A 27,904-nucleotide genomic window follows, 5' to 3' on the forward strand; every position below is an offset into this window, starting at 1 on the left:
GGAAGATGCCCTGGAGGAATGTCTGGCAACCCACTCCAGTATTCTTGCCTGGAGAATCGCCACGGACAGAAGAGCCTGGCAAGCTACAGTCCATGGGGTCACAGAGTCGGACACGACTGAGTGGCTAAGCACAGCACATATATACTTACAAGTTTTCTCATTTCATTGGTATATATTTATATTGAATAGAGTTCTTTTGCTAATATTTTTCAATGTTGAACATATTCAGGTTTGGAAAGATTGGTATTTTAAATAAAGTTGTATTATGTAGTATGGTTTTACTTTATTGTATTAACATTAATCTTTATTTGGAACAAGCTAAAATTAATGTTAGAATTACAAAAATGATTGTTCTAATGTTTTCCAGTTGCTAATAGGTTATGAAAATGGTACTGTAGTTTTCTGGGACTTGAAATCCAAAAGAGCAGAACTGAGAGTTTACTATGATGAGGTAAGTGATTTCTACTGAACTATTTGAAAAGAGTATTGTGATTTTATGCCTGTTGTCTACTTTTACTCCTTGTATATTACCAATATTTTTATTTTTGGAAAGCTGCCTCATTTTGATCCAGTGCCTCATACTGCCTGTTGGTTTTTGCTTGAGTTTTACCTTGGAATTGTTCTCCTGACTGGAAATTTTCCCTTGATGAACTATTTTTAAGCTTTTTTGACATCTTACATATATTGGTTTCTATTACTTATCTTTTTCTTTTCTTTAGGCTTCATGATTATTTCTTACCTTTTTGTCCTTAAGGTCTCTAAAGATACTGTTCATGTCTTTAGAAAATTGCTTTTCTGTGGCAGAAAGTTTACGTAGTCAGTTTGAAAGGCTTTATCGTCTAATACTTGCCTTCTTAAAATAGAGAGAGATTTTTTAAAAATAGTAATACTTATTGTTACTAAGAATTAGATCTTAAAGTATGTTTTATCATACAGAATTGAGATTTTAGATTTTCATGTAGAGAAATCAATGAACTCATATTGAGGAATAGTCTCTTAATTGATCTTCAGGTGTTCACAGATTGATTCTAGGCCATTAAGTATTTTCTTCTTAAGAGGCTAATGAGAAAAGAGTGAGGCCAAGGGTAAAAGGTGAGAAAGGGGATTTATGTCTTGTAGCTGTGGAAATAAAGGTGATCATCTAGGCTCTCTATTAAATTTTAAAAACTGGTACAGTGGTGAGAGAGAGAAGAAAATACAGGTCATAAATCATTGTCTAGCATTACCCAGGCTAAATAGAAAGAGTACCAGAGAATTCAAGACAACACTAAGATAAATAGAAAAAGAATTTTGAAAAGAAAACACATTTTTAAAAGCATAGTTCCTTTTTTCTGCTCCCTTCCATCCCCTTATAACAGTAAAATTTAAATTTTGATGCTTAAAGATGCAAGCCTTTAGTTATTCCATAACTGCTACCCCTATTCATTTCTTGGTGGTTCTAGCAAAATACAATTTTATGTTATATACAAGATTATTATCACGGTAACAAAGAATTCAGAAGTAAATGATATAACAGCTGGGTAATTTGATCATGATTGGTGAGCAATATTCTGGCAAGCAATGTCATACAATTATGCGCTTTATGAGCAACTTATAGGGCACCTTTAATCATAAGAAGGTCCTGGAAGGCTAAGCTAGGGTTTTCCTTTTGTTAAATACATAAAAATAAAGATGAGGATGGAGATCATTTATTCTGTAAAACTACCCTTTAGATAAGAGTGCAAATACCATCTGTGTGTTTAGCCACTTGGAACTAGAATAGAGCAGCTGAAATGGAAATCCAGATGAGAATCCTCAGTTAACTAGTTTTCTTGTAGCTGTAAAAAGTGTGGAAGGAAAGTTTCTAACCTTAAAAAGTAAATGAAAGCCATTTTGCAATGAAATGTCTATATAAATATTAACAATGTTAATCAGTAGAATAACATACTTTACCTATTTTATATTTAGAATTATATAAATTATATAAAATCTATATAATGCATTATATCCTGTCATTTTAATAAAGGTAGTTATATACTTCATGTTATTACTAAACTCTTAAAAAATTTTCTCAGCACAGTTTCCTCTCACAGTTTGAAATCATCTGTAATACTTACCTGCAATAGTATCTAATAAGTCACCAAGGATCCCTTCTTAGTCTTTTAAGTTCCTCACTAAGCCTGTGACTTTACATCAGTCCAACTCAATGGACATGGGTTTGGGTAGACCCCAGCAGTCGGTGATAGACAGGGAGACCTGGCATACTGCAGTTCATGGGGTCACAAAAAGTCAGACACGATTGAGCGACTGAAGCCTGTGACTTTACATCAGTCCTTTGTTCTTAAATGGTTTCTTCATTTGTTTGTATTGTTCCATCTCATTTTTTCCACCCCTCATTTCTCCATCATTGTTTCTTTCCCTAACTCTCCTTTAAATTATACTCTTCAGGATTCTACATCTTCACCCTCTTTTCATTTCTCCTTCAGTTTGCGTTTACGTTCATATTCAGCCTCCCATCATTTCAAATATTACCTATATTATGCTGATAGATTAAAATTCATATATTTTTGGTGCAAATATCTAATAATATATTAGGTAACTTCAGATGAATATTCCATTGGCACTGAATTAGTATTTAAAGACCTAATTCTCTCTCTGTGTTTTTATTTCAGTTTTTCAATTTTGATTTAGTTATTTCAATTTAGAACCCACAGACTCATAGTTGACCCTTTTTTCTTCTTGCAGTCTTCTTGATCCCATTATTATATTATCTCTCATTTATCTCCTCTCTTTTTTAATTTCCACATTCAGTGTCCTAGTTGAGGATGTTATCTTTTGCCTTGAAGACTGTAGTAGACTTTTAACTAATCATGTTTCCTTGGATATCTTAGCTTTACAGTATATCTTTCACTATCAAGATTACCATTTTAAGACATAGCTGATCATAATTTCCTACCTCAGAACCTTTAAATGGGTCCCAGTTGTCAACAATCCAGTCTTATTCCTTGACAGGAGATTTAAGGCCTTGGTGCTGTCTTTCCTTTGAACTTAATTTATGGCATTCTTTCTATACACTCCTCATACATCAGACATATTACTGTCTCCTAAACATACCATTTACTGCTACTTCAAAGCCTTTGCTTCTGCTTATACTTTATCTTGAACTCCCTTCTTTCCTCTTATGCATATCAAAGTTCAGTTAATTCCTTGGCAATTGTAAAGCTATTTGTACAATATAGCCACTTGATAAATAACTACTGATGAATTCAGAGTTTTGTAAATCCAAGATCATTTTCAGAAATAAGTATACAAATTTTATTTTCACATTAGCTGTAAAGTTTTTGTTTCATCTGTATTTTAAAAATAATCTCTCGCAGAGAAATCTCTCTGAGTTTGACATGAGGATAATCTTTTAATTCCTTTAGTAACTGCTGTTTTTCCTGTTTTCAGATTATTACTTAGCTTTTTGGGATTCCTTTGTCTTTTTTGTTTATGAGAAATTCAGTTACAGCCACTGAATTAACCAAAGTTACTAGTGTTTTATTTTCCATATTGTTTTCTGTTAAAAAATTTTTCCTTTAGTTGTATTATATTTGGTTTTTCAGAAAACCCTTAAAGTCCTTCTTAAATAATGGAGTAGGGTATAATCAAATAAATAGAAATTAAATATTTACCCATTAAGTCAAGTTCAAATGCCAGCTCTTCAGCCTCTTCAATAAATGATTATTTGACTTCCTATTATTTAATAACAGGTTGGTTTTACATGCCTACTCTTCTATACAATGTGTGCTTCTTTTATAGAACTTATTTTGATTTTATGTTATATATCTATTATTTTTATATCTGTCTTCTCCAGTAGACAAATTCAGTGGGATATAAAGATTAGGGCTGGGGATGCTTTCTCTGCACCTACCATTTTTAGCAAAGTAGTCTGAAAGAACTTTATTAAATTGACTGAGGTTCATCCAGGTTAACATGTAGAGGAGGTAAGAAGTGGCCTTTGCCTTTAGATACATACAAAAATGAGAAGAAATAAGCTGAGAAGACAAAGAACTGTTTTTTTCACTCTCATTGCCTCTACTGAACCCTGGTAGTAAAGAAATCTTCTCTGCCCAGTAATGGAGACCAGAGTGAGAGAAAAAATAAGTCTGTTGTGTCATGGTATCATTTCCAATTAATCAAATCTTACCTTGAGGTCCACTGATATACTGTTTCATTTCTAATATGTCTATTGATTGCTCTAGCCATCATTTGTCTATAATAATACTTATTGTTTGGAAATATATGTGTGTGTAAATAGATGTATAAGTTTGGTATAAATAAATATATTCATAACTTAGTTGTATAAATATAAATAGTAACAAATATATCTATAACTTAATTTTATAAATATAGATTAAAAAACTAAATATTAAAAGTTCTAAACAATAAGTATTGTTATAGTTTCCTTTCTCGCAGTTGTTTAGGTTCCTTTAAGGAAAGATCATGCTGTATACATCTGTTCAACTTTTATGTCTACTAGAGTTTCTTTCATCTTGCAATAAATAGCACATTACCGAAGTTCCGTATATACTTTACTAATTTTGAAAGAATACCAAGGGTGTGGCAACATTTGATAACATAAATACTTATTCATTTAACAAATATTTGGGTACCTACTTTATGTAAGATATTGTGTAATCACGGGGAATAAAACAATTCAGGAAAATGTAACAATTGCTTTTTAATTTAATTTATAACTACAGAATGAATCTGTAAATACAAACAATTTTAAGCTTTTCCTGCTTTAAGTTAATTTAAATAGCATATGTTAGAGTTAACATAGTTCATTGATTCCAAATATAGGTTTTATAGTTAGATGTTGGATTTGAGTGGTGTAACCTGAGCAAGGATATCTTCGTCTTTCTAGCCTGTTTTACCGTGTGTAATTTGGAAACACATAATATCTGTTTGGTAGGATTAAATGAGATAATGTACATAAACTGCTTACCTTGGGGTCTGGCACATAGTTAAGCCCTCAAATTGCAACTCTAATGTAAATTACTTTTTAAGTTGGATACTTTAAGTGAAATTAAATTCTGCCTCACCTGAGATTATCTTCTGTTAACCTTGCTTTTACTTCCATGTAATAATTTTCAAAGAAGCATTAAAGGATATGGGAAAGACAGGATTTACAACAAAAAGTTCTGGGATCCAACAAAATGAAATTTACTTAACTTTTCTTATCTAAGGAGATAAGATTTTACAGCCTCTTATATGCCTATAGAGAGTTGAAGCCAAAGGTAGTATGATCTAGGTCAGAAAAATTACATGTTTCTTAAGTGTTATTGCTATAATAATTCTGTGTTAAAATATTTTTCCTTTGGAATATACAATGATATATCAACTTTCTTCCTCCTCTACTTGTTTTTAATTGTTATTTCATTAGGCTATTCATTCAATTGATTGGCATCATGAGGGCAAACAATTCATGTGCAGCCATTCAGATGGTAGCTTGACTTTATGGAACCTGAAAAGCCCAAGTCGTCCTTTCCAGACCACAGTTCCACATGGTAAGATATATGCTTTCAAAAGAAAGAAACTCTGGAGATGCAGTGCCACTACTTGAACTAGGAAAGTTGGTATCATTATCACTAAAAAGAGGTAATAGATAGCTTCTGATTCTAAATACCCCTTTATACCTCCTTCAGATGCCCACCTTATGACCCAAAGTTTCTAACTTATCCTTCCTCCTGTCTGTCAACTTTTCTACATTGTAACTGAAAGTATATAGAGGCCTCCCAGGCAAAAATCGAATAATTGATGATTGCTGTGTCTGAAGCAGAGGAAATGATGCAGGAATTTGACCAATTTTAAGGGGTAAGGAAGCTAGTGAGAGATGGGACTTTATGGATCTAACTCTTAGACCTAATTTCTGTACTGCTTTAGAGTCTTTTATCTTCTAAATTCCCCTGTTTATTTTCACTTATGCCATTTGAGTACTGTGGTTTTTCTTTTAGGTTGTATTTCTTATTATATCCCTCATTGAAAGGAGATATTTAGGATTTATGTTGGTTCTACCTAACTGGACAGAATAACAATGTCAAATGTATGAATAACTTTTATTCAGAGGCTGTATTGTTTTCCATAATATAGGTGATCTGAGTTTTCGTGTTTACCTCATACTCTTGGTTGTAAGAATGGAAAAGTCAAAACCTAGAGGTTATCAAATATGTTGTGTTACAGTTTCTGGGTGTTTATTACAGTTTTACATTTAGAAAATAGTGGTATGTTTGTATAGTGGGTGACCCATAAATCAAAAGATGGAATTATTCCAGCTTGGGTTGTTCTGCCATCTTTTTGTACCATCATGTTCTATCTGCAAAAGACTAAATTATTGCAGTATTTATCTTAGCAGTTTACTTAAGAGATTACCTTACATTTAGGCACTTAACTTAGAGATGCTTTATTTATTTATATAGAAGTACCATTGATATATTATTTGTATTAGTATTGGGTATACAGTATAGTGATTAAATATTTTTATAGATTGTACTCCATTTAAAGTTTATATAAAATAGTGGCTGTAATTCCCTGCAGTGTGCAATATTCCTTATTTGTTCTATACGTGGTAGTTTATATCACTTCATCTCATACCCTAGTTTGCCTCTCCCCCTTCCTTCTCTACTCTGGTTACCACTAGTTTGTTTTCTATATCTGTGAGTCTGTTTCTGTTTTGTTTTGTTTTTGGTTCCACATACAAGTGACAAAGAGTATTTGTCTTTCTTTGAATTGTGTAACTTAGCATGCTGTTGCTGCTGCTGCTGCTGCTGCTGCTGCTAAGTCACTTCAGTCGTGGCTGACTCTGTGCAACCCCATAGATAGCAGTCCACCAGGCTGCCCCAGTCCCTGGGATTCTCCAGGCGAGAACACTGGAGTGGGTTGCCATTTCCTTCTCCAGTGCATGAAAGTGAAAAGTGAAAGTGAAGTCGCTCAGTCGTGTCTGACCCCATGGACTGCAGCCTATCAGGCTCCTCTCTCCATGGGATTTTCCAGGCAAGAGTACTGGAGTGGGGTGCCATTGCCTTCTCCATAACTTAGCATAGTACTCTTCTATTCTGCCTTTCATTTACTTTATAATTAGACATACACAATTAATTACCATGAAGTTCCAAGTATACTTGAGAAGAATATAATTTCCTTTTACACGAAGGTCAAATTTGAAATTCTTATTTTTACTTTGTACTATTTAAATCTTCACTGTTTTTATTATTGAGTTTTCAGTTCTTAGAGAAATACCTATTATTAAAACCTCTATTATTGTGAATTTTTGCTTGTAATTCTATTCTTTTTGAGTTTATACTTTAAAAACCAAATAGCAAAATGTGGTTTATAATGTTTATCAAATCTTCTATGATTTAACTGATATTTGACTACTAACCAATTTCTGAGAAACTGGTATTAAAATTTAATGGTTATAGAATTATCTGCTCTCTTTAATTTTGTCCTTTTTTTTGTTTCATGTGTTTTAAGATTTTATTATTAGACATCCATCATGTCTTCTGTAGAGAACATATAGTTGGGTCTTGCATTTTTATTCACTCTAACATCATTTAGTTGGAGTGTTCACTAATATTAAATAGAATCACTTACAGTATTGCATTTTTGTTCCTTTTATCTCCCCCTTTTGCCTTCTTTTGGCTTATTTTAAAGTTTTTACTGTAATTCATTTGAATTTACATATAGGCAACTTACCTTCATCTTCACATAGTCTTTTTAATCAGTTGCTCTAGGGATTACAGTATACTTCCTTAACTTTCCATATTAGAGTTAATTGTAACATTTTACATAAAATGTAGAAATTTCACAACCACATATATTTATTTACCTTCACCCATTGTCCTTTATGCAATATTTATCGTATTTATTACATCAAAATACAATGTTTTAATTTTTACTTTGAATACGCAAGTATTTTTTATTGTTGTATAGTTAACTTACAGTGTTAGTTTCAGGTGTACAACTTAGTGATTCAGTTGTTTTTTCAGATTATATTCCAACATAGGTTATTACTGAATATAATTCCCTGTTCTATGCAGTGAATCCTTGTTGCTTATCTATTTTATGTATAGTAGTTTATATCTGTTAATACAGTACTTGTAATTTTCCTCTCCTCCCTCCCCTTTTACATTTGTTTTCAATATCTATGAGTCTGTTTCTATTTTGTGTATAGATTCATTTGTATTATTTTTTAGATTCCACATATAAGTGGTATCATAATGTTTGTCTTTCTCTGACTTACTTCACTAAGTATAATGTTCTCTAGGTCCATCCATGTTGCTGCAAATGACAATATTTCATTCTTTTTATTGCTGAGTAATATTGCACTGTTATGTGTATTTGTCACACACCACTTCCTAAGACAGTCATTTGTTGATGGACACTTGAGTTGTTTCCATGTCTTGGCTATTGTAAATAGTGCTGCTATCAACATTGGTGTGCATATATCTTTTTGAGTCAGAATTTTCTTTTTTCTTTCTTTTTGGGTATATACCCCGTAGTGGTATTGCTGGATCACATAGGTAGCTCCATTTTTAGTTTTAAAGGAACCTCCATACTACTATCCATAATGGCTATACCAGTTTATGTTCCTTCCTGCAGAGTTCTCTTTTCTCCACATCTTCTCTAGCCTTTATTATTTGTAGACATTTTGATAACCATTTTGACCACTGTGAGACTTAACTTATTCTGTTTTTGACTTGCATTTGACTAGCATTTCTCTAATAATTAGCAATCTTTTCATATGTCAGTCATCTATGTCTTCTTTGGAAAAAACGTCTGTTTAGGTCTGCTCATGTTTTGATTAGGTGGTTGGGTTTTTTTAAAAATATTGAGTTGTATGAGCTATTTGTATATATTAGGTATTAAACCCTTGACAGTCATATAATTTAAATATTTTATCCTATTCTGAGGGTTGTCTTTTTGTCTTGTTTATGGTTTTCTTTGTTGTACAAAAGTTTTTAAGTTTAATTGGGTCCCATTTGCTTATTATTGTTTTTAATTTCTTTATTCTAGGAGATGGGTCAAAAAAGATCTTGATGCAGTTATGTCAGTGTTCTGCCTATGTTTTCCTCTATGAGTTTTATTGTATCCAGTCTTACATTTAGGTCTTTAATCCATTTTGAGTTTATTTTTGTGTATGGTTGTTAGGTACTGTTCTAATTTTGTTCTTTTACATGTAGCTGTCCCGTTTTCCCAGCACCACTTATTGAAGAGGCTGTCTTTTCTCCGTTGTATATTTTTGCCTCCTTTGTCATATATAAGGTGACCATGAGTGCATGGGTTTATCTCTGGGCTTTCTATTATGTACCATTGATCTACATTTCTGTTTTTCTGCAAGTACCATACTGTCTTGATATCTATTGCTTTGGAATATAGTCTGAAGTCATGGCACCTGATCCATCCAGCTCCATCTTTCTTTCTCAGTATTTTTTTGGCTATTCAAAGTTTTTTGTGTTTCCATACAAATTTTTAAATTATTTGTTTCAGTTCTGTGAAAACATGGTGGTAATTTGACAAGGATTACATTGAATCTATAGATTGCCTTGATATTATGGTCTTTTTAACAATATTGATTCTTCTAATCCAAGAACATAGTATTTTCTTTCCATCTGTGTCTTCTTTAATTTCTTTCATCAGAGGCTTATAGTTTTTCGCATACCAGTCTTTTGCCTCCCTAGCTAGGCAGGTTTATTCCTAGGTTTTTTATTCTTTTTGAAATCATAGTAAATGGTACTGTTTCCTTAAATTTTCTTTCTGACAGTCCATTTTGTACAGAAATGCAACAGATTTCTGTATATTGATTTTCATCCTACAACTTTACTGAATTCATTGATTAGCTCTGATAGTTTTTTGGTAGTATATTTTGAATTTTCTATGTATAGTATCATGCCATCTGCAAACAGTGACACTTTCATGTCTTCCTTTCTGATTTGGATTTCTTTTGTTTCTTTTTGTTGTATGATTGTCATGGCTAGAACTTCACAACTATGTTGATAGAGTGAACATCCTTTTTTTGTTCTTGATCTTAGAAGAAATGATTTCAGCTTTTTACCATTGATTATGGTGTTAGTTGGGCCTTCCCTGGTGGCTCAGATGGTAAAAAATCTGCCTGTAATGTGGGAGACCAGAGTTTGATCCCTGGGTCGGGAAGATCCCCTGGAGAAGGGGGATACTTCTGCCCACTTCAGTATTCTTGCTTGAAGAATTCCCCTGGACAGAGGAGTCTGGTGAGCTACAGTCCATGGGATTGCAAAGAGCTAGACATGACTGAGAGAGGAACACTTTCACTTCATGATATTAGCTGTGGGTTTGTCAAATATGGCCTTTATTATGTTGAAATATGTTTTCTCTGTGTCCTCTTTCTAGAGAGTTGTCATAATAAATGTTGATTTTTATCAAAAGTGTTCTGCACCTATTAAGATGATCATATGGTTTTTATTCTTCAATATGTTGATATGGTATATCACATTGATTTGTGGATATTAAAAAATTATTATCCTTGGGATGAATTCCATTTTTCATGGTATATGATTCTTTTATATATTGTTTGATGTGGTTTGTTAGTATTCTGTTGAGATTTTTTTCATTTATGTTCACCAGTGAAATTGCCCTATAATTTTCTTATTTGTGTGTGATATCTTGGTATGGTTTTGATATCAGGGTGATGCTTGACTCATAGAATGAGTTCAGAAGTGTTCCTTCCTCTGCAGTTTTTGAAATAGTTTGAGAAGGATAGGTTCTAACTCTTCTATAAATGTTCGTTACAATTCACCCACGAAGTCAATTTGTTCCGGACTTTTGCTTGTTGAGAGTTTTTAATTAATCATTCAGTTCCATTACTGGTCTGTTCATATTTCCTATTTCTTCCTAGTTTAGTCTTGGGAAGGTGTGCCTTTCTGAGAATTTGTCCATTTCTCTTAGGTTGCCCATTTTATTGGCATATAGTTGTTCATAGTAGTCTCTTATGATCCTTTGTATGTCTGTGGTGTGGGTTATAATCTCTTTTTCTTTTCTGGTTTTATTGATTTGAGTGAGCCCTCTCCTTTTTTTCTCAATGAGTCTGGCAAAAGATTTATCAATTTTGTTTATATTTTCAGAGAATCAGTTTTTACTTTCAAGAATCATTTTTATTTTTTCTTAGACTCAATTTTGTTTCTGCTGTCATCTTTATAATTTTCTTTGTTGTACTAACTTTTGGTTTTGTTTGTTCTTTTTCTAGTTGCTTTAGGCCTAAGGTTAGGTGTTGCTTATTTGAGATTTCTCTTGTTTCCTGAGGTAAACCTGTATATACCATAGATTTTTCTCTTAGAACTGCTTCTGGTGCATCTCATATATTTTGGATCATTTTTTGTTTTCATTTCTGTCAAGGTATTTTTTAATTTCCTTTTTGATATTTTCAATGATCCACTGATTGTTAAGTAGCATATTGTTTAGCCTTCATGTGTTTGCATTTATTACATTTTTTTCTTATAGTTGATTGATTTCTAGTCCTCATAGTGTTTTGCTTGGAAAAGATACTTGATGTGATTTCAGTTTTCTTACATTTATTGAGGGCTTTTTTCTTTTTTTTCTGGCCTAGTATAATTTATCCTGAAGAATGTTCCATGTGCACTTGAAAAGAATGTGTGTTCTGCTTTTTGATGGAATGCTCTATAAATATCAATCAAGTTCATTTGCTCTAATGTGTTATTTATGGCCTGTGTTATATTATTGATTCCTTCTCTGGATGTTCTGTCCATTGATGAAAGTGGGGCGTTAAAGTTTCCCACTCTTACTGTATTACCGTCAATTTCTCCTATTATGGCTGTTGGCATTTGCCTTATATATTGAGGTGCTCCTATGCTGGGTGCATATATATTTACAATTGTTGTATCTTCTTTTTGGCTTGATTCCTTGATCATTATGTAGTGTCCTTCTTTCTCTCTTATAACAATCTTTATTTTAAAGTCACTTTGTTGTATGTAAGTACTGCTACCTCAGCTTTCTTTTGATTTCCATTTGCATGGAATACTTTTTTTCCATCCCCTCACTTTCAGTCTGTATGTGTCTCTAGATCTGAAATGGGTCTCTTATAAGCAGCATATATGTGGGTCTTGTTTTTGTACCATTCAGCCAACCTATATCTTTTGGTGGAAGCTTTTGGTCCAGTTATATTTAAGGCAGTTATCAATTTTTATGTTCTTGCCATTTTTTTGTAAATTGTTTTGGATTTGGATTTGTAGCTTTCCCCCGCTTTCTTCTTCTCTTGTTCTATTTTCCTGTGATTTATGCTTGGATTTTTTTTTCTGTGTATCTGGGGATCTGTTATTGCTTTTGGATTTGTCACTATCAAGAGGTTTTTGTATAGTAATCTATATATACATGATTAAGTTGCTTATCTCTTACTTTCACATGCATTTCAAAAACCTTAAATGTATACTCTCCTCCCCCTCACGATTACTGTTTTTGATATCATATTTTGCATCTAATTGTTTTGTGTATCCCTTAACTCTTTATTGTGGATGTAGATGATTTAATGACTCATCTTTTAACCTCCCTACTGGTTTTGTGTATGCATGGTTTTGAACCTTTACTGTATCTTTGCTTTACTGGTGAGATTTTTCATTTTATAATTTTCTTGTTTCTAATTGTGGCCTTTTTTTTTTTTTTTTGCCTAGAGAAGTTCCTTTAATATTTGTTGTAAAGCTGGTTTTAGTTCAGTTCAGTAGCTCAGTCGTGTCTGACTCTTTGCGACCCCATGAAGTGCAACACACCAGCCTCCCTGTCCATTACCAACTCCCGGAATTTACTCAGACTCATGTCCATCGAGTCAGTGATGCCATCCAGCCATCTCATCCTCTGTTGTCCCCTTCTCCTCCTGCCCCCAATCCCTCCCAGCATCAGGGTCTTTTCCAGTGAGTCCACTAGCTCTTCGCATGAGGTGGCCAAAGTAGTGGAGTTTCAGTTTTAGCATCAGTCTTTCCAGTGAACACCCAGGACTGATCTCCTTTAGGATGGACTGGTTAGATCTCCTTGCAGTCCAAGGGACTCTCAAGAGTCTTCTCCAACACCACAGTTCAAAAGCATCAATTCTTCAGTGCTTAGCTTTCTTCACAGTCCAACTCTTACATTCATACATAACCACTGGAAAAACCATAGCCTTGACTAGATAGACCTTTGTCGACAAAGAATGTCTCTTCTTTTTAATATGCTATCTAAGCTGGTCAGAGCTTTCCTTCCAAGGAGTAAGCATCTTTTAATTTCATGGCTGCAATCACCATCTGCAGTGATTTTGGAGCCCCAAAAAATAAAGTCTGACACTGTTTCCCCATCTATTTCCCATGAAGTGATGGGACCACATGCCATGATCTTAGTTTTCTGAATGTTGAGCTTTAAGCCAACTTTTTCACTCTACTCTTTCACTTCCATCAAGAGGCTTTTTAGTTCCTCTTCACTTTCTGCCATAAGGGTGGTGTCATCTGCATATCTGAGGTTATTGATATTTCTCCCGGCAATCTTTTTGATTCCAGCTTGTGCTTCTTCCAGCCCAGTGTTTCTCATGATGTACTCTGCATATAAGTAAAATAAGCAGGGTGACAATATACAGCCTTGACATACTCCTTTTCCTATTTGGAACCAATCTGTTGTTCCATGTCCAGTTCTAACTGTTGCTTCCTGACCTGCATATAGGTTTCTCAAGAGGCAGGTGAGGTGGCCTAGTAGTCCCATCTCTTTCAGAATTGTCCACAGTTTATTGTGATCCATACAGTCAAAGGCTTTGGCATAGTCAATCAAGCAGAAATAGATGTTTTTCTGGAACTCTCTTGCTTTTTTGATGATCCAGCAGATGTTGGCAATTTGATCTCTGGTTCCTCTTCCTTTTCTAAAACCAGCTTGAACATCTAGAAGTTCACAGTTCATGTATTGCTAAATTCTGGCTTGGAAAATTTTGAGCATTACTTTACTAGCATGTGCTGCTGCTGCTATGTCACTTTAGTCGTGTCCAACTCTGTGCGACCCCATAGACGGCAGCCCACCAGGCTCCACCGTCCCTGGGATTCTCCAGGCAAGAACACTGGAGTGGGTTGCCATTTCCTTACTAGCATGTGAGATGAGTGCAATTGTGCGGTAGTTTGAGCATTCTTTGGCATTGCCTTTCTTGGGGATTGGAATGAAAACTGACCTCTTCCAGTCTTGTGGCCACTCCTGAGTTTTCCAAATTTGCTTGCATAATAAGTGCAGCACTTTCACAGCATCATCTTTCAGGATTTGAAAGAGCTCAACTAGAATTCCATCACCTCCACTAACTTTGTAGTGGTGCTTTCTAAGGCCCACTTGACTTCACATTCCAGGATGTCTGGCTCTAAGTGAGTGATCACACCATTGTGATTATCTGGGTCGTGAAGCTCTTTTTTTGTACAGTTCTCCTGTGTATTCTTACCACCTCTTCTTAATATCTTCTGCTTCTGTTAGTTCCATACCATTTCTGTCCTTTATCGAGCCCATCTTTGCATGAAATGTTCCCTTGGTATCTCTAATTTTCTTGAAGAGATCTTTAGTCTTTCCCATTCTGTTGTTTTCCTCTATTTATTTGCATTGATCACTGAGGAAGGCTTTCTTATCTCTCCTTGCTATTCTTTGGAACTCTGCATTCAGATGCTTATATCTTTCCTTTTCTTGCTTTTTGCTTCTCTTCTTTTCACAGCTATTTGTAAGGCCTCCCCAGACAGCCATTTTGCTTTTTTGCATTTCTTTTCCATGGGGATGGTCTTGATCCCTGTCTCCTGTACAATGTCCCAAACCTCTGTCCATAGTTTATCAGGCACTGTATTAGATCTAGTCCATTAAATCTATTTCTCACTTCCACTGTATAATCATAAGTGATTTGATTTAGGTCATACCTGAATGTCTAGAGGTTTTCCCTACTTTCTTCAATGTAAGTCTGAATTTGGCAATAAGGAGTTCATGATCTGAGCCACAGTCAGCTCCTGGTCTTGTTTTTGCTGAGTGTATAGAGCTTCTCCATCTTTGGCTGCAAAGAATGTAATCAATCTGATTTAGGAGGCTAAAGCTTCTGAAAGCAAGAGGTTGGGGTCAGATTGGAGTGTCCATTCCTGAGAAGGCCCTTTCAGTTCCTGCACAGCTTCATTTCTAGTTTACTGGGAGTTTTTATCAGAATGGGTGTTGGATTTTGTCACATGCTTCTTATGCATCTTTATATGGTGATGTGTTTTTCTTTTTTGGCTTATTGATGTGATGGAGTACATTAATTAGTTTTTGAATGTTGAACCAGCCTTACATATCTGGGATAAATTGCACTTAGTCATGGTATAGCATTCTTTTTACCACCGTCTCTTTCTTCTGCTTCTGTTTGCCTGGAATATCTTTTTCCATTGCCTCACTTTCAGTATGTGTCTTTACATGTGAAATTAATCTCTCATAGGCAGCATATTGTAGTCTCTTGTCTTATTACACAGTCTGCCACTCTGTGCCTTTTGATTGGAGCGTTTAGTGCATTGACATTTAAGGTAACTATTGATAGATATAAATTTAATGCCATTTAAAATCTTATTTTCTAGTTGATTTTGTATTTCTTCTTTGTTCCCTTCTTTCTGTCTTTTTATGGTTTGAAAATTTTCTTTTGTATTATGCTTATGTTTTCTTTTGTTTTTTCATGTACTTGGCAACTTATTGACTAAAAACTTTAAAAAATATTTTATTTATTTTTATTGGAACATAATTGGACATGTGAACACAGGTGGGAAGGGGTGGGTGGGACAGATTGGCAGAGTAGCACTAATGTATGTATACACTACCATGTGTAAAGGGATAGCTAATGAGAAGCTGCTGTATAGCACAGGAAGCTCAGCTCAGTGCTCTGTGATGACCTAGAGGGATGGGATGAGGGGCTGGTAGGGAGGCTTTAGAGTGAGTGGCTCTGTGTATACATCTAGCTGATTCACTTTGTTGTATAGCAGAAACTAATTCCTTTTTTGTTTGTATTTTGTGCATCTATTTATTTTGTTTTTTATTTGTGGTTAAAGTTTTTCAAGTGTGTTAACCCAATACCATATCTACTTGCTTAGGCTGGTAGTCATATAGGCTCAAAGACATTAAGAAAAAAAAAAATCTTCATTTTCTTACACCCCTCCCCAACATTTTATGATTTTGATGTACTGTTTTACATCATCATGTTTATTCTTTTGCTATTCATTGTAATTATCATCACTTTCAAAAAAACTTTTTAAATTCATGTACTGACCTATTTAAGTGATTTGCTTCCCAATTGTTATTTTCTCTTTCCTATAGATTCTTGCTTCTTTTCTGTTTAGATAAGTCCTTTCAGTAGTCCTTTCAATAGTTCTATTGCTGTATTCCTTTAGCTTTTGCTTATCTGCGGAATTTCTAAATGACAATCTTGCTGGATAGAGTATCTTAGGGTGTAGGATTTTCCCTTCCAGAGCTTTGTATATAACATGACAGTCCCCTCTGGTCTGCAAGATTTCTGTAGAGAAACCAGATGATAGCCTTATGAGGGTTCCCTGTAACCTACTTTTTTTTCTTTTGCTGCCTTTAGAATTCTCTGTTTATGATATATTTTGGTGTAAGTCTGGGTTCTTCCTGTTTTGGACCCGCTGTGCTTCTTGTGCCTAGATAGTTTGTTTCCTTAGGTTTGGGACAAAATTTCCATAATTTCTTAAAATATATTTTCAATCCTCTTTTCTCTTTCTTCTTCTTTGGGATCCCTATTATGTGTGTAATAGGTCTTTTATATTGCTTTTTTTTTTTATCTGTCTATTGTTCTGATGCATAATTTCCATTCTTTTCTTCCAGATCACTTATTTGTTCTTCTGAATTGTTAAGTTCGGTATTTATTGCTTTCAGCTCAGCTTTTGTCTCAGAAAATTAGTTTTCTAATTTTAATTGGCTTTTCTTTATAGTTTCTAGTTCCTTGTTCAGTGATCTGCCTTTCTTAATTCCTGTTGATAGCCTTTCTTAATTCTGTCAGTATTTTTATTAGTCTTCTTTTTTGAACTCCAAGACTGGGGAGATTTGTTTGTTCTTTCAGGGGATTTCTCTTGTTCTTTTAATTGGAAGTGGTACTGCTGCTTCTTCATTTTTCTTAGATTTCTTCGACTCTATGAATTAAGAAGAAACAGTTGTCCACTGCAGTCTTAAAGGGCTGTTTTTATGTGGGTATCCCTGTGTAGCCTGTGTCTGTGTAATATTTTTGGTGAGAGGGCTGTTTTTAATATGGCTGCCTGCCTCAGCTTTCCTCATTGTGTCCTGCCCATTATCCTCTTGATAATGGGTGTGACTGGTATTGTGGTGATCAGAGCCTGCCTCGATTGTTGAATGGGGCCTCCGTTTTGCTCTGTGGTTGTCACAGCCCTGTTGCGGGTAGGGTCTGCTCCCAGTTGTTGGAGTAGTAGCTTCTAGATCCATTTCTGAGCTGTGGTGTGAGGTAGGTGAGAGTGAAACACTTCGCTGGGGGACGAGGCACTAACTGTTCCTCCCCAGGAACTGTCTACTGGGAAGTGTGCTCTGTGGTCTCACCCATGAGTATGCTCTCGTTGGCACCACCCTTGGCCCTTCCTCAGGATAAGAATGCAAGCCATCAGCCCAGTTCCTTAGGCACTGTGCTCACCAGTCCACCAGCATAGATATGCAGGCACAGATCCACTGGTCAGGCACCAGGACCTGCTGTGAGACCTCAGGGGTCAATCCAGACATTGGCCCTGCCTTTGCTTGTTCTGGCAGCTACTAATGCCAGACCCATCCAACCCTGGGACTACCAGTAGTCTGCTTGAATGTATCACAGGCTCTGAGCTTACAAAGGAGCCTATGGCATAAATCCTCCAAAGCCAACAGGACACTGCTCAAATTTCAGCCCTGCTTCTAAAGTCATGTGGCTCTGGCTCCTGGGGATCAACACAGATTTCAGCCTTGCCTCTGTGTGTGTACGGCCCACAGTGCTTGAGCATGCCCAGAGCTCACAGAGGCAGAGCCGTGCCCACTGTGAGCATGTTTTGGTACCCTTCCATTCTTGCACATTTACAGTGGGGCTTCAGTGGCAGAATCAAGCTCCATCCTGTGTACCCCCAATTGTAGTCTAAGACACACTCTAGCCCCTTCAGGCTGCCTCTGCACAGCTAACCTCAGGTTTCTCCCTGGGTCTATCCACTGGAGCCCAAGTTTTAGCTCACCGCCCAGTGAGCACCACAGACATGCATCTCGGTCTAGAGACTGCAAGTGAGGTAGCCAGGACCATCTATGCTAATCTCTGTTTGTTCTGCCTACCACAGGCCAGCTGCTACACTCTCCTCTGAGCCTCTGAAGCTCCCTGTTTTTCACTGTTGATCTCCCAGCCGTTGAAGGGGGTTCCCAGGGTGAAGGAACCTTTCTTCTTTTACAGATCCCTCCCAGGGGTGCAGGTTCTGTTCTGATTGCTTTTTTTCCCCTTTTGTCCTACCTGCTTAGATGATGATCTTTCCTGCAGTTTTGATCACATGAGATCTTCCACCAGTATTCAGTAGGAATCTATGAGAATTTTTCCACATGTAGATGTATTTTTAATGTATCTGTGGGAGGATATGAGCTCCACATGGTTCTATTCCACCATCTTGATCTTTCTTCAGTTGTTTTTGATCAGAGAGGGAAAATTTTTCTTCTTTCACCAGTAAATATGATGGTAAGCTCTGGGTTTCTATTCATAGTAATTTATCAGGTTGAGGAAATCTTTTTCTTTTCCTTTGTGGAGCTTTTGTTTAATCAAAAGAGTGTCAGACTTCATCAGATGCCTTTTTAGTCTGTTGAGATAATTGTTTAATTTTTGTTCTTTATTCTATTGATAAAGGTATATTACAGTAACTGGTTTTTCTGATGGTAACCATATTCCCGTAATTTAGAAAAACCTCACTTCTTCATTGTTATATTTCTGTCTTAGCCTCATATCAGGATGTTTGATCTCATACAATGGATGGTACTAATAGTTTTATAGAATTAGTTGGCAAATATTTCCTCTTTGGTTTTTAGGAGAATGTTTGAAGGATTGGTGGCAGAATTTAAGTCTTTTATCTCTGTTTCTGTCTTTTCTGGTCAGTTCAGCTATTTTACTGATCTTTTCAGAGAACCAGATTTCAGTTTATTGATTTGCTATTGATATATATTTTTTCTATTCTATTAATACTTCATTAAAGTGAAGTGAAAGTTACTCAGTCATGTCCGACTCTTTGTGACCCCATGTACTATACAGTCCATGGAATTCTCCAGACCAGAATGCTGGAGTGGTTAGCCTTTCCCTTCTCCAGGAGATCCTTCCAACCCAGGGATCGAACCCAGGTCTCCAGTATTTTTTTGTTTGAACCATTTATTTAGTCAAAGGTATGTATGTATATAGGGCCTTCCCTAGTGGCTCAGATGGTAAAGAATCTGCCTGCAAGATGGGAGACCCAGGTTCAATTCCTGGGTTGGGAAGATCCCCTGGAGAAGGGAATGGCAACCCACTCTACTATTCTTGCCTGGAGAATTCCATGAACAGGGGAGCCTGGCGAGCTACAGTCCATGGGGTCACAAAGAATCGGACATGATTGATTGAGCAACTACTACACACACATGTATGTATAGAAGTTGTTACGTTAGCCTTTTTGCTGCTTATGTGTGGTTCTCTTCCTTTGTTCTTGTGGATTCAAGTTACCATTTGGTCTCCCTCCAGTGTAGCCTTGCTCCCATCAACCTTCTCTGTGTTATTATTTTCAAATAAGTATCCCATATTACAATTATATATATATATCAATTTTTACATTGCTTCTTAAGTCAGTTAAGATTAAAAAGGAAATGTATAATTATACTGTCTTTTATAATTACCTACATTAATTACTTTTACTTATAATCTTTGTATATAGGTTCATATTACTCTTTCAGCCTAAAGAACTTCTTTGTATTTTTTGTAAGGGAGCTCTGCTTGCAACACATTCTCTCAGTTTTTGTTATCTGGAAATATCTTTATTTCACCTTAATTTTTGAAAAGTGAAATAATCAAAATTATTTCATTTTGAATATTTCAAATTATTTTGATAATGATTATTGAAATAATTTTGATGAACATAAGCTTCTTGGTTAAGAGGGTTTCTTTTCCCAGTAAATTAAGTATGTCATTCCTCTGCCTTTTGACTTATTGTTTCTGATGAGTCTCAGCTATTAACCTTATTGGGGCTCCCTTATATACAATGAATGATTTTTCTCTTGGTCCGTTCAAGATTTTTTTTTCTTTTAGCATTTTTACCTTGATGTTTCTGGGAGTAGATTGACTTTTTTATCCTACATGGAGTTTTTTGAGGTTCTTAGATGTATAAATAATGTTTTTCAAATAATTTAGAAAAGTTTCAGCCAATATTTCTGTGAATGTTTTCTCCTTTCTCTCCTCTCCTTCTAATATTCCCATAATGCACTTGTTGGTATGATTAATAGTATCCTACCTTTCTTTGAGACTTTTTACTTTTCTTCAGTTTTTTCCCTTCCTGTTTTTCCTGAACATTTGTAATTATCTTCTTGTTTTCCATCATCAGCATCTTACCTCCTCAAAATTTCTTTATTAAATAAACCAGTATTAATATTTCTGAGACATTGCTCTATGCATATTATTTCTCAACTTGGAAGTTTCCAGTGGCTCTCCCTTGTCAACACGGCAAATCTGTCTTATAGATTGCCATTATATGGCTCTTTTGTACCTCATCAGCATTCTTTCCTCTCTTCTTCTACATGAATCTTTTAATCTACCCAGTTTGGCTTATGCATTGTTCTCTCATCATACTGGCCATATTCTCTCAACATTCTGCCTTCATGTCTTTTCTTATACTCTCCTAGCCAACTTTTGTCTTTTAGTTCTTAGTCTAGTATCTAGGAAGTCTTCTGTAAAATTCTACAAAATCTTCTGTTACAAAAGGAAACCATAGTTTTATTCTCCACTCTTAAAGTACTTCATGTCTATCAGTCATTTATGGTACCTAATATTATCATTTTCAAATTTTTTTTGTTTAGTAAATTTTAAGCTTCTTGGTGGTTATTTCTCTGTACCCTCCCACTTACTTCGATACTGTGAAAATAAGCAATAGCAAGTTATTGACAGTGTTGTTTTATACAAAATGACATTTAAGCATATTTCAGTTACTAACAGGCAATAAATATAATCAAAGCAGAGAGCTTTGGCTTCAAATAAATCAGAGTTGGAAATTGAAGTAAAACATTAGTTAATTAAACAATGATTCTTTTCTATTAAAATCAGTGCGTGGTACTGATGTTTACTGACTGAAAAATAGTACTTGGTTACACATATATATATATACATATATATATATATACACACACAATTGCAAAAATGCTGTTTTGGTCAGCTAACAGTTTGACAGTTACTAGAGAAGCACTGGGTAGAAAAAATGTCAACTGAGAATAATGGGCTGCTTTGCTAAGTCTGTTACTTCCTTTAATTCTCTAATTCCATTCATTATCAAAACTTAGTAATCCCTGACTAGCTCTAAGACCACTGTACAGAATGAGTCCCTGAGCCAAAGTTGTCCCTTTGTAATGATCTATATTTAGTGTTAACAGTTCTTTTTCATATATAATATAGATACTTTTAATCCTGTTTTACAGTATAAATGATATTGGTCAATATTTATTATTGGGTTGCTTCTTCAGTTGACATAGGGTAAAAGAAAAAGAAGGAAATTTCAAAAAACATGCCATGGAGCAGATAAGGTATACTGTATGTGGATAGCCACTAAACAAATTGGATAAAACTGTCCTGACTTCCAAGTTGGATTTGTCTTTGCCATTCTGAAACTGTGATGAAATTTTAACTTATATGCATGTAAACATCTCTCTACATGATAGGTTTCTTTGTCTACAAATAGCTCTGGCAGTGTAAGAATATTGATTAAAATAAAAGGTGTCATCTTACAAAACAGATTAATAAGCAAAATTTTAACTATAAAGATAAAGCTTACTTCTGCCTATGACATACTTATTTCCATTTTCAACTCTTCTTGATGTTTTATTCAAACTCTTATGGAATCTGAACATAATCTTTCCTTTATAAGAAACTATTATTTTTGTTTTATGTAGAGTTCATCATTAAAATTTTAAAAAATCTTGAAATAAATCACCTGTGTTCATTGTCTAATGGACTTTCCTTTGAATTTGATGAAAATGCAGTGATTTTCATAGTGTATCATAAGTTTTAAGTGACAAGTCTTTCTGCATGTGAAAGGGTTTTCTTGTTTCATAGGTAAAAATTGTAAAGCCTAGTATGGATTTTCATAATATATTTCATTATACAGACAAGTATATATGTGTGTGTCTTCAATTCTGCCATTGTTTATCATGAAACTTGTGTAATTAAAATAACCTTATATGATACTAGATTTATACATTGAGAATGTGAAGCAATAAAAATATGTTTACAAATAACTATTGATTATATAACAGTCAATTGTTAGGGCTCAATAAACCATTTATAAATTTAACAAGAATGTTAGAATGCATAGAAATGTGTCTATCTGATTATTAAAAATACATAATTACTTTTAAAATTCCTTTAAAAATTCTCATTGATAAGTAGAATTTAATTCATATTTAATAAAATCCTTTTCTTTCTTTAGGAAAAAGTCAAAGAGAAGGAAGAAAACCTGAATCTTGCAAACCAATTCTTAAAGTAGAATACAAGACTTGTAGAAACAGGTATGCATTTTTACTTGGGGGGTTGTGGAAAAATATGTAAGAAAGAGTGACAAGAAATACAGATATCTTTTAATGTTTATATATTATTAGGTTTTACATAATTATATTAACATTAACAGCAATGTTCCTTGATAACATTTATTATTCAATGGGTATGTATATGATGCCAATATTATAAATAGTAACTCTTAATTATTTAAAGATTTATATGACTATTCGGATAAGTATTATATACATTAATTTTAACAATGTAGGGCTTTTGGGCCATGCAATTGCAAGTAGCAATCATTTAGCATTATTAAACAGCAAAAGCTATTTACCTATTAGTATTATATAGGAATTAAATATATAAGTCTCTGTACTGTAAGATCTTACATTTTGAATTTGGAAAGATTAAAGTTAGTTGGGAATATAAACATTTATGTATATTAGTATAATACAATATAAATTTTAAGATATAGAAAATTTAAAATAATATTTAATAAAATTTATCTTATATCTGTAGAAGGCATATCCAATACATCGGCAATGTTCTTTATACTTAAAGTAATTATTAGTGGCAATATTCACATCCAGAATTACCATAATTACAAATCTTGTGTAGACCTTAGTTTTAAGTCTAAATTGGATAATTCTACTTTATATTACTTAAATGCTCACACTAGAATATTTTCCTGTCATCACAGGTACATATAAGATTTGCTTATAGCTGCTATTCTCAAAGTATGATAGATGGATCAAAACCTCTTTAGCCTAGCCTAATGTTACTATGCATAACTAGTAAAAATAACCACAGTTTTATTACTATTGTAACTAAAGTATTAAAACATTTAAAATTTAATCATTATGGATGAATATATTTTACATATATTCTTTCCTTCTTAAAACAGTGTTTATGACTTTAACTTTGCTTGAGTCTTCAGGCTCAATATTATTTACATCCATTGTTATACAGTGTCGCACTTCAAGGGCACCTAACCTTGCCTAAAGGGAATACAGAGAACAGTGAAGGAAGGAATCACTGAAATTCTTCTTAGGAAAGGAGATGCCTGAGATGGGATTTTAAGGGATGGAGGATAGGATGGTTTCAGATGAAGGGAGAAAAGGATAAACATAAAGAAAAGGTAATTCAGAAATCAGGAATTCAAGGCAAGACAGTTTACTATAATGATTAAGATCATTGGAGTAAAACAGCTGTGTGACCTTGAAAATTAACTTTTTAAAAATTTAATTTTCTCATCAACAGTACCTATCTCATCAATGATGTTTGTAACATCATAAATTTGATGAGAGGCCCACAGTGGATTTCTTAAAAAGCAGTTGTTGTTATCATCATCAACACCATTGATTTTCACACTGTTAATATTCTTTTATGATTCTAAATTGATATGTTCTAGTTATTGGTAGTTGAAGTTTGTGTAGAAATAATTCAGATTTCTAATGTGAAGTAATTATGATTAGTAATATAAGTAATATAATTATGATTAGTAATATCAGGCCACTTACTGTGCACTGTAGAACACTGTTGTTCTACAATTTGTTGTGATTTACAACTATATTAGGAGCAGTGGATCCACAGCTCAGAACACAAAGAGACCACAAAAACAGAGGAGCACGAACATTGAGTCCACAGCAAAGTGGGCTGTAGTCTGGAAGTGGAAATAAAGCTATTTCTGCTCCTTCTCGGACATAGCAGATACGTTGTGAAGTGAAGAAAATGGGATGGCTTTAGCAGGAACAGGAACTTGATAAGAGCCTTGCCTTTGTGTGCAGGGCTTCCCTGGTGGCTCAGGTGGAATGTGGGAGATCTGTGTTCAGTCCCTGGTCAGGAAGATCCCCTGGAGAAGGAAATGGCAACCCACTCCAGTACTCTTGCCTGGAAAATCCCATGGGTGGAGGAGCCTGGTAGGCTCCATGGGGTCACAGAGAGTCAGACATGACTGAGTGACTTCACTTTCCTTCACCATGTATGCTGCAGCAGCTGGGCCTCTTAAAGGCCTGCACAGGTAACAGATGTAAAGCATATGTTTTCTGTTTAATATTATCTTGGACTAGCCATTTACAAACTTGCTTAGGAATCATTGGTCCCTAGTCACGGATTTGCTTGCCGCAACTCTAGTCAAAATGGTCTCAGGCTTAATAATTTTATCCTTTTAAAAAAAGCAAATAATGATCTCTTTATCTACTATCACTAGCATTATCAGGTTCTTTGTTGTTAATAAAAATTACTCTCTGCTAATTTTTTAATCCCTTTCTATTGTAGCCACCTACAGATAGACTTCATGTGTAGTTAAATTCTCCAAGCTTTAGTATACCCATCTATTAAACGAGGATAATAGTAGTAGTTCCTGATTGGTATATCTTAAGGATTAAATACAATAATGCATTTGAAGTTCTTCACAAAATGCTTGGAACATCATAAATACTCAACAGATGTTACACATTTGTTACATTACACAATTTATCATTTAATCCATTTGCCTTCATTGAGACAAAATCTCAATGCTTTTTACTGTATTATCTATTTTATAAATTATACAGTAGTCTTTTTTTTCCTCTTGTGTACAGTTCTGTGGATTTTTTAGCAAATGTATAGATTCTTGAAATTGCCACCACAATAAGAATACAGAAAATTTCCATATTCACCAAATTATCTTTGCAGTTTGTAATTGTTATCCCTTAACAATTACACCTTTCCCCACTCCTAATCTCTAGAAACCAGTGATCTGTACTTTGTCACTATAGTTTTGCCTTTTTGAGCTGTCATGTAAGTGTAGTTACATATTATATAACTTTTGATCCTAGCTTCTTTTCCTCAACATAATGATACAAAGACTCAAGGAAAGTAAATTAGAGCTTTTTCCCATATTTAGTTTACAACTCAATTATTTGTGTGAAAATACTGACAAAACTTTACATATAAAATGCCTTCAGTAATTTCTATTTAAGTTCTGATGAAAACTTTTTATTTATTTATTTTTATTTTTACTTTATTTTACTTTACAATACTGTATTGGTTTTACCATACATTGACATGAATCCACCAGGGGTGTGCATACGTTCCCAAACGTGAACCCCCCTCCCACCTCCCTCCCCATAACATCTCTCTGGGTCATCCCCTTGCACCAGCCCCAAGCAACCTGTATCCTGCATTGGACATAGACTGGCGATTCATTTCTTACATGATAGTATACGTTTCAATGCCATTCTCCCAAATCATCCCACCCTCTCCCTCTCCCTCTGAGTCTAAAAGTCCTCTCTACACATCTGTGTCTCTTTTGCTGTCTTGCATACAGGGTCATCATTGCCATCTTTCTAAATTCCATATATATGTGTTAGTATACCATATTGGTGTTTTTCTTTCTGGCTTCTTAAACAACTTTTTGATTATTATATAGTCAGCATAAGATTAGCAAATGTCCCTTTGATATTGTTTGGTACTATATATGATACAATATGGAAAAGAACAGGGATTCTTATAGACTGAGTTCTAGAAACAAGTAGATTCTTCAGTTTAGCATATAGATAGAAGTGACTTATTTAGTGAAGCATATATTCTCAAGGAATTTGGTACAATAAAAGTGTCTAGTTCCTTTAAAAATTTTTTGGAGAATATTTTCAGTCTGGTCTTTACTTATTGAAAAATGCTTCATAGCAACACACATTTTCTTTTATATACATATGCTGGAGATACAGATATATGAGAAAAGAAAAATGAAAAGTTATGAAAATATTTAATAACTTTCTGACAGCTATAATATTTTATGATCATCTTAGCTCCCCTCTATTATCTAACTGTAACTTGCGGTTAACAGAAATGAAAAAGTTTGTTCCAAGTTAGTTTTACAAGCTAAATAAAATTGGCTTACCCTAGGTAAAAGGGAGAAGATCACATTTATTTCTGGTGAATTGTTTTCCCCTTGCATGTAGTTTTCTCCATCTTCTTGTCATAACCCTTTTATACAGAAATACCATTATGCAGACTTTTCATGTTACCCTCCACTATTCTGGGCTTGCCATTGTCACATTTCATTTTATATTGAAATTTGCTTCTATTTCTTCATGATTTAAACCCCATATGCCTACTAGTTAACATGATAAGCTAATATTGTCTAACATTCTAATAGTAGTAATTTAGCTTTTGGGAACCAACCACATGTGATGTTCTTTTGAGTCAGTGAGCATCTTTCCCCTGACCATCCTCACTGCCTTTTTCCCATCTCACCTCAACATCTTCAGACTGATTCATTAGTAATTTTAACAGTGAGAATGTACATCAAGTAAAAGGGAAATAGAATAGTAAATTTGTTGGATGAGATATTTGGAGGCAGAAAAGGCTTTTGCTCTGACAATTAGTGTACATAATCCCTACCAAAGTCCATTCTTTTTTGCCTCAATCCTGTGACATTGTGTCATCCTGAAGAACTCTGTCTCATTATTTTTCCTTTGTAGTGAACCATTCATAATATTTTCTGGTGGACTGTCCTATGACAAAGCTTGCAGAAGACCAAGTTTAACCATCATGCATGGAAAAGCAATCACAGTGCTTGAAATGGATCACCCTATTGTTGAATTTCTAACTTTGTGTGAAACACCCTATCCAAATGGTAAGTAACTAAAATGAAGTGATGTTGAAAAATAAGTTTTGAAATAATCAGTTCCTAACAAAATTAAGCTTAAATATTTTTAGTTTTGGCAGCTGACATCTACTGTGATACAACACTGTGAGCTACAGGTGCTGGAGCAGGCTCTGCAACTGTACCTACTTGACAGACTGGAAGTAAGACAAATGTAGTGCAACAGTGCTGGAGTTTCAGGTTCTAATATCAGGTAAGTGCTTTAAACTTTGATAAGGATGGTGGAAGCTGAGCTGGGAGGGTCCGATCGGGGTCCGGGGTGAAATCACTTGGAGAAACTGAGGTCTCCTAATAGCCTCTCCTAGACCAGCTCCACCCATCCCATTCCTGTGCCAATCAAAGTTAAAGCACTTACCTGATATCAGTGATCTGTAACTCTGGCGGTGCTGCATCTGTTTCACATCTGACTTTGCTTCAGATGCAACTGCAGCACCTGTGATTACTCTGGGATTGCTGATGTGTGGTTAGTGATTTATTCCAATTTTGAGAAAAATTAGAAGAGTCTTTGAGAGGAGAGGTGCTTAGGTATT

The 27,904-nt window shown here is 34.6% G+C and overlaps 1 protein-coding gene across 2 annotated transcripts in view; it reads left to right on the plus strand.

The window, feature by feature from the left end:
* Positions 1 to 27,904, plus strand: part of STXBP5L (syntaxin binding protein 5L) — a 324,426-nt gene that overhangs the window by 156,901 nt on the left and 139,621 nt on the right. For both annotated transcript variants that reach the window (XM_069554728.1, XM_069554732.1), the window contains exons 8-11: positions 368 to 451; positions 5,408 to 5,531; positions 22,659 to 22,737; positions 27,190 to 27,344. In XM_069554728.1, the coding sequence (XP_069410829.1) occupies positions 368 to 451; positions 5,408 to 5,531; positions 22,659 to 22,737; positions 27,190 to 27,344 (442 nt within the window). The remainder of the gene's footprint in view (positions 1 to 367; positions 452 to 5,407; positions 5,532 to 22,658; positions 22,738 to 27,189; positions 27,345 to 27,904) is intronic.

This window comes from Ovis canadensis, chromosome 1 (genome assembly GCF_042477335.2).
Source record: "Ovis canadensis isolate MfBH-ARS-UI-01 breed Bighorn chromosome 1, ARS-UI_OviCan_v2, whole genome shotgun sequence".
NCBI classification, from domain to species: Eukaryota; Metazoa; Chordata; class Mammalia; order Artiodactyla; family Bovidae; genus Ovis; species Ovis canadensis.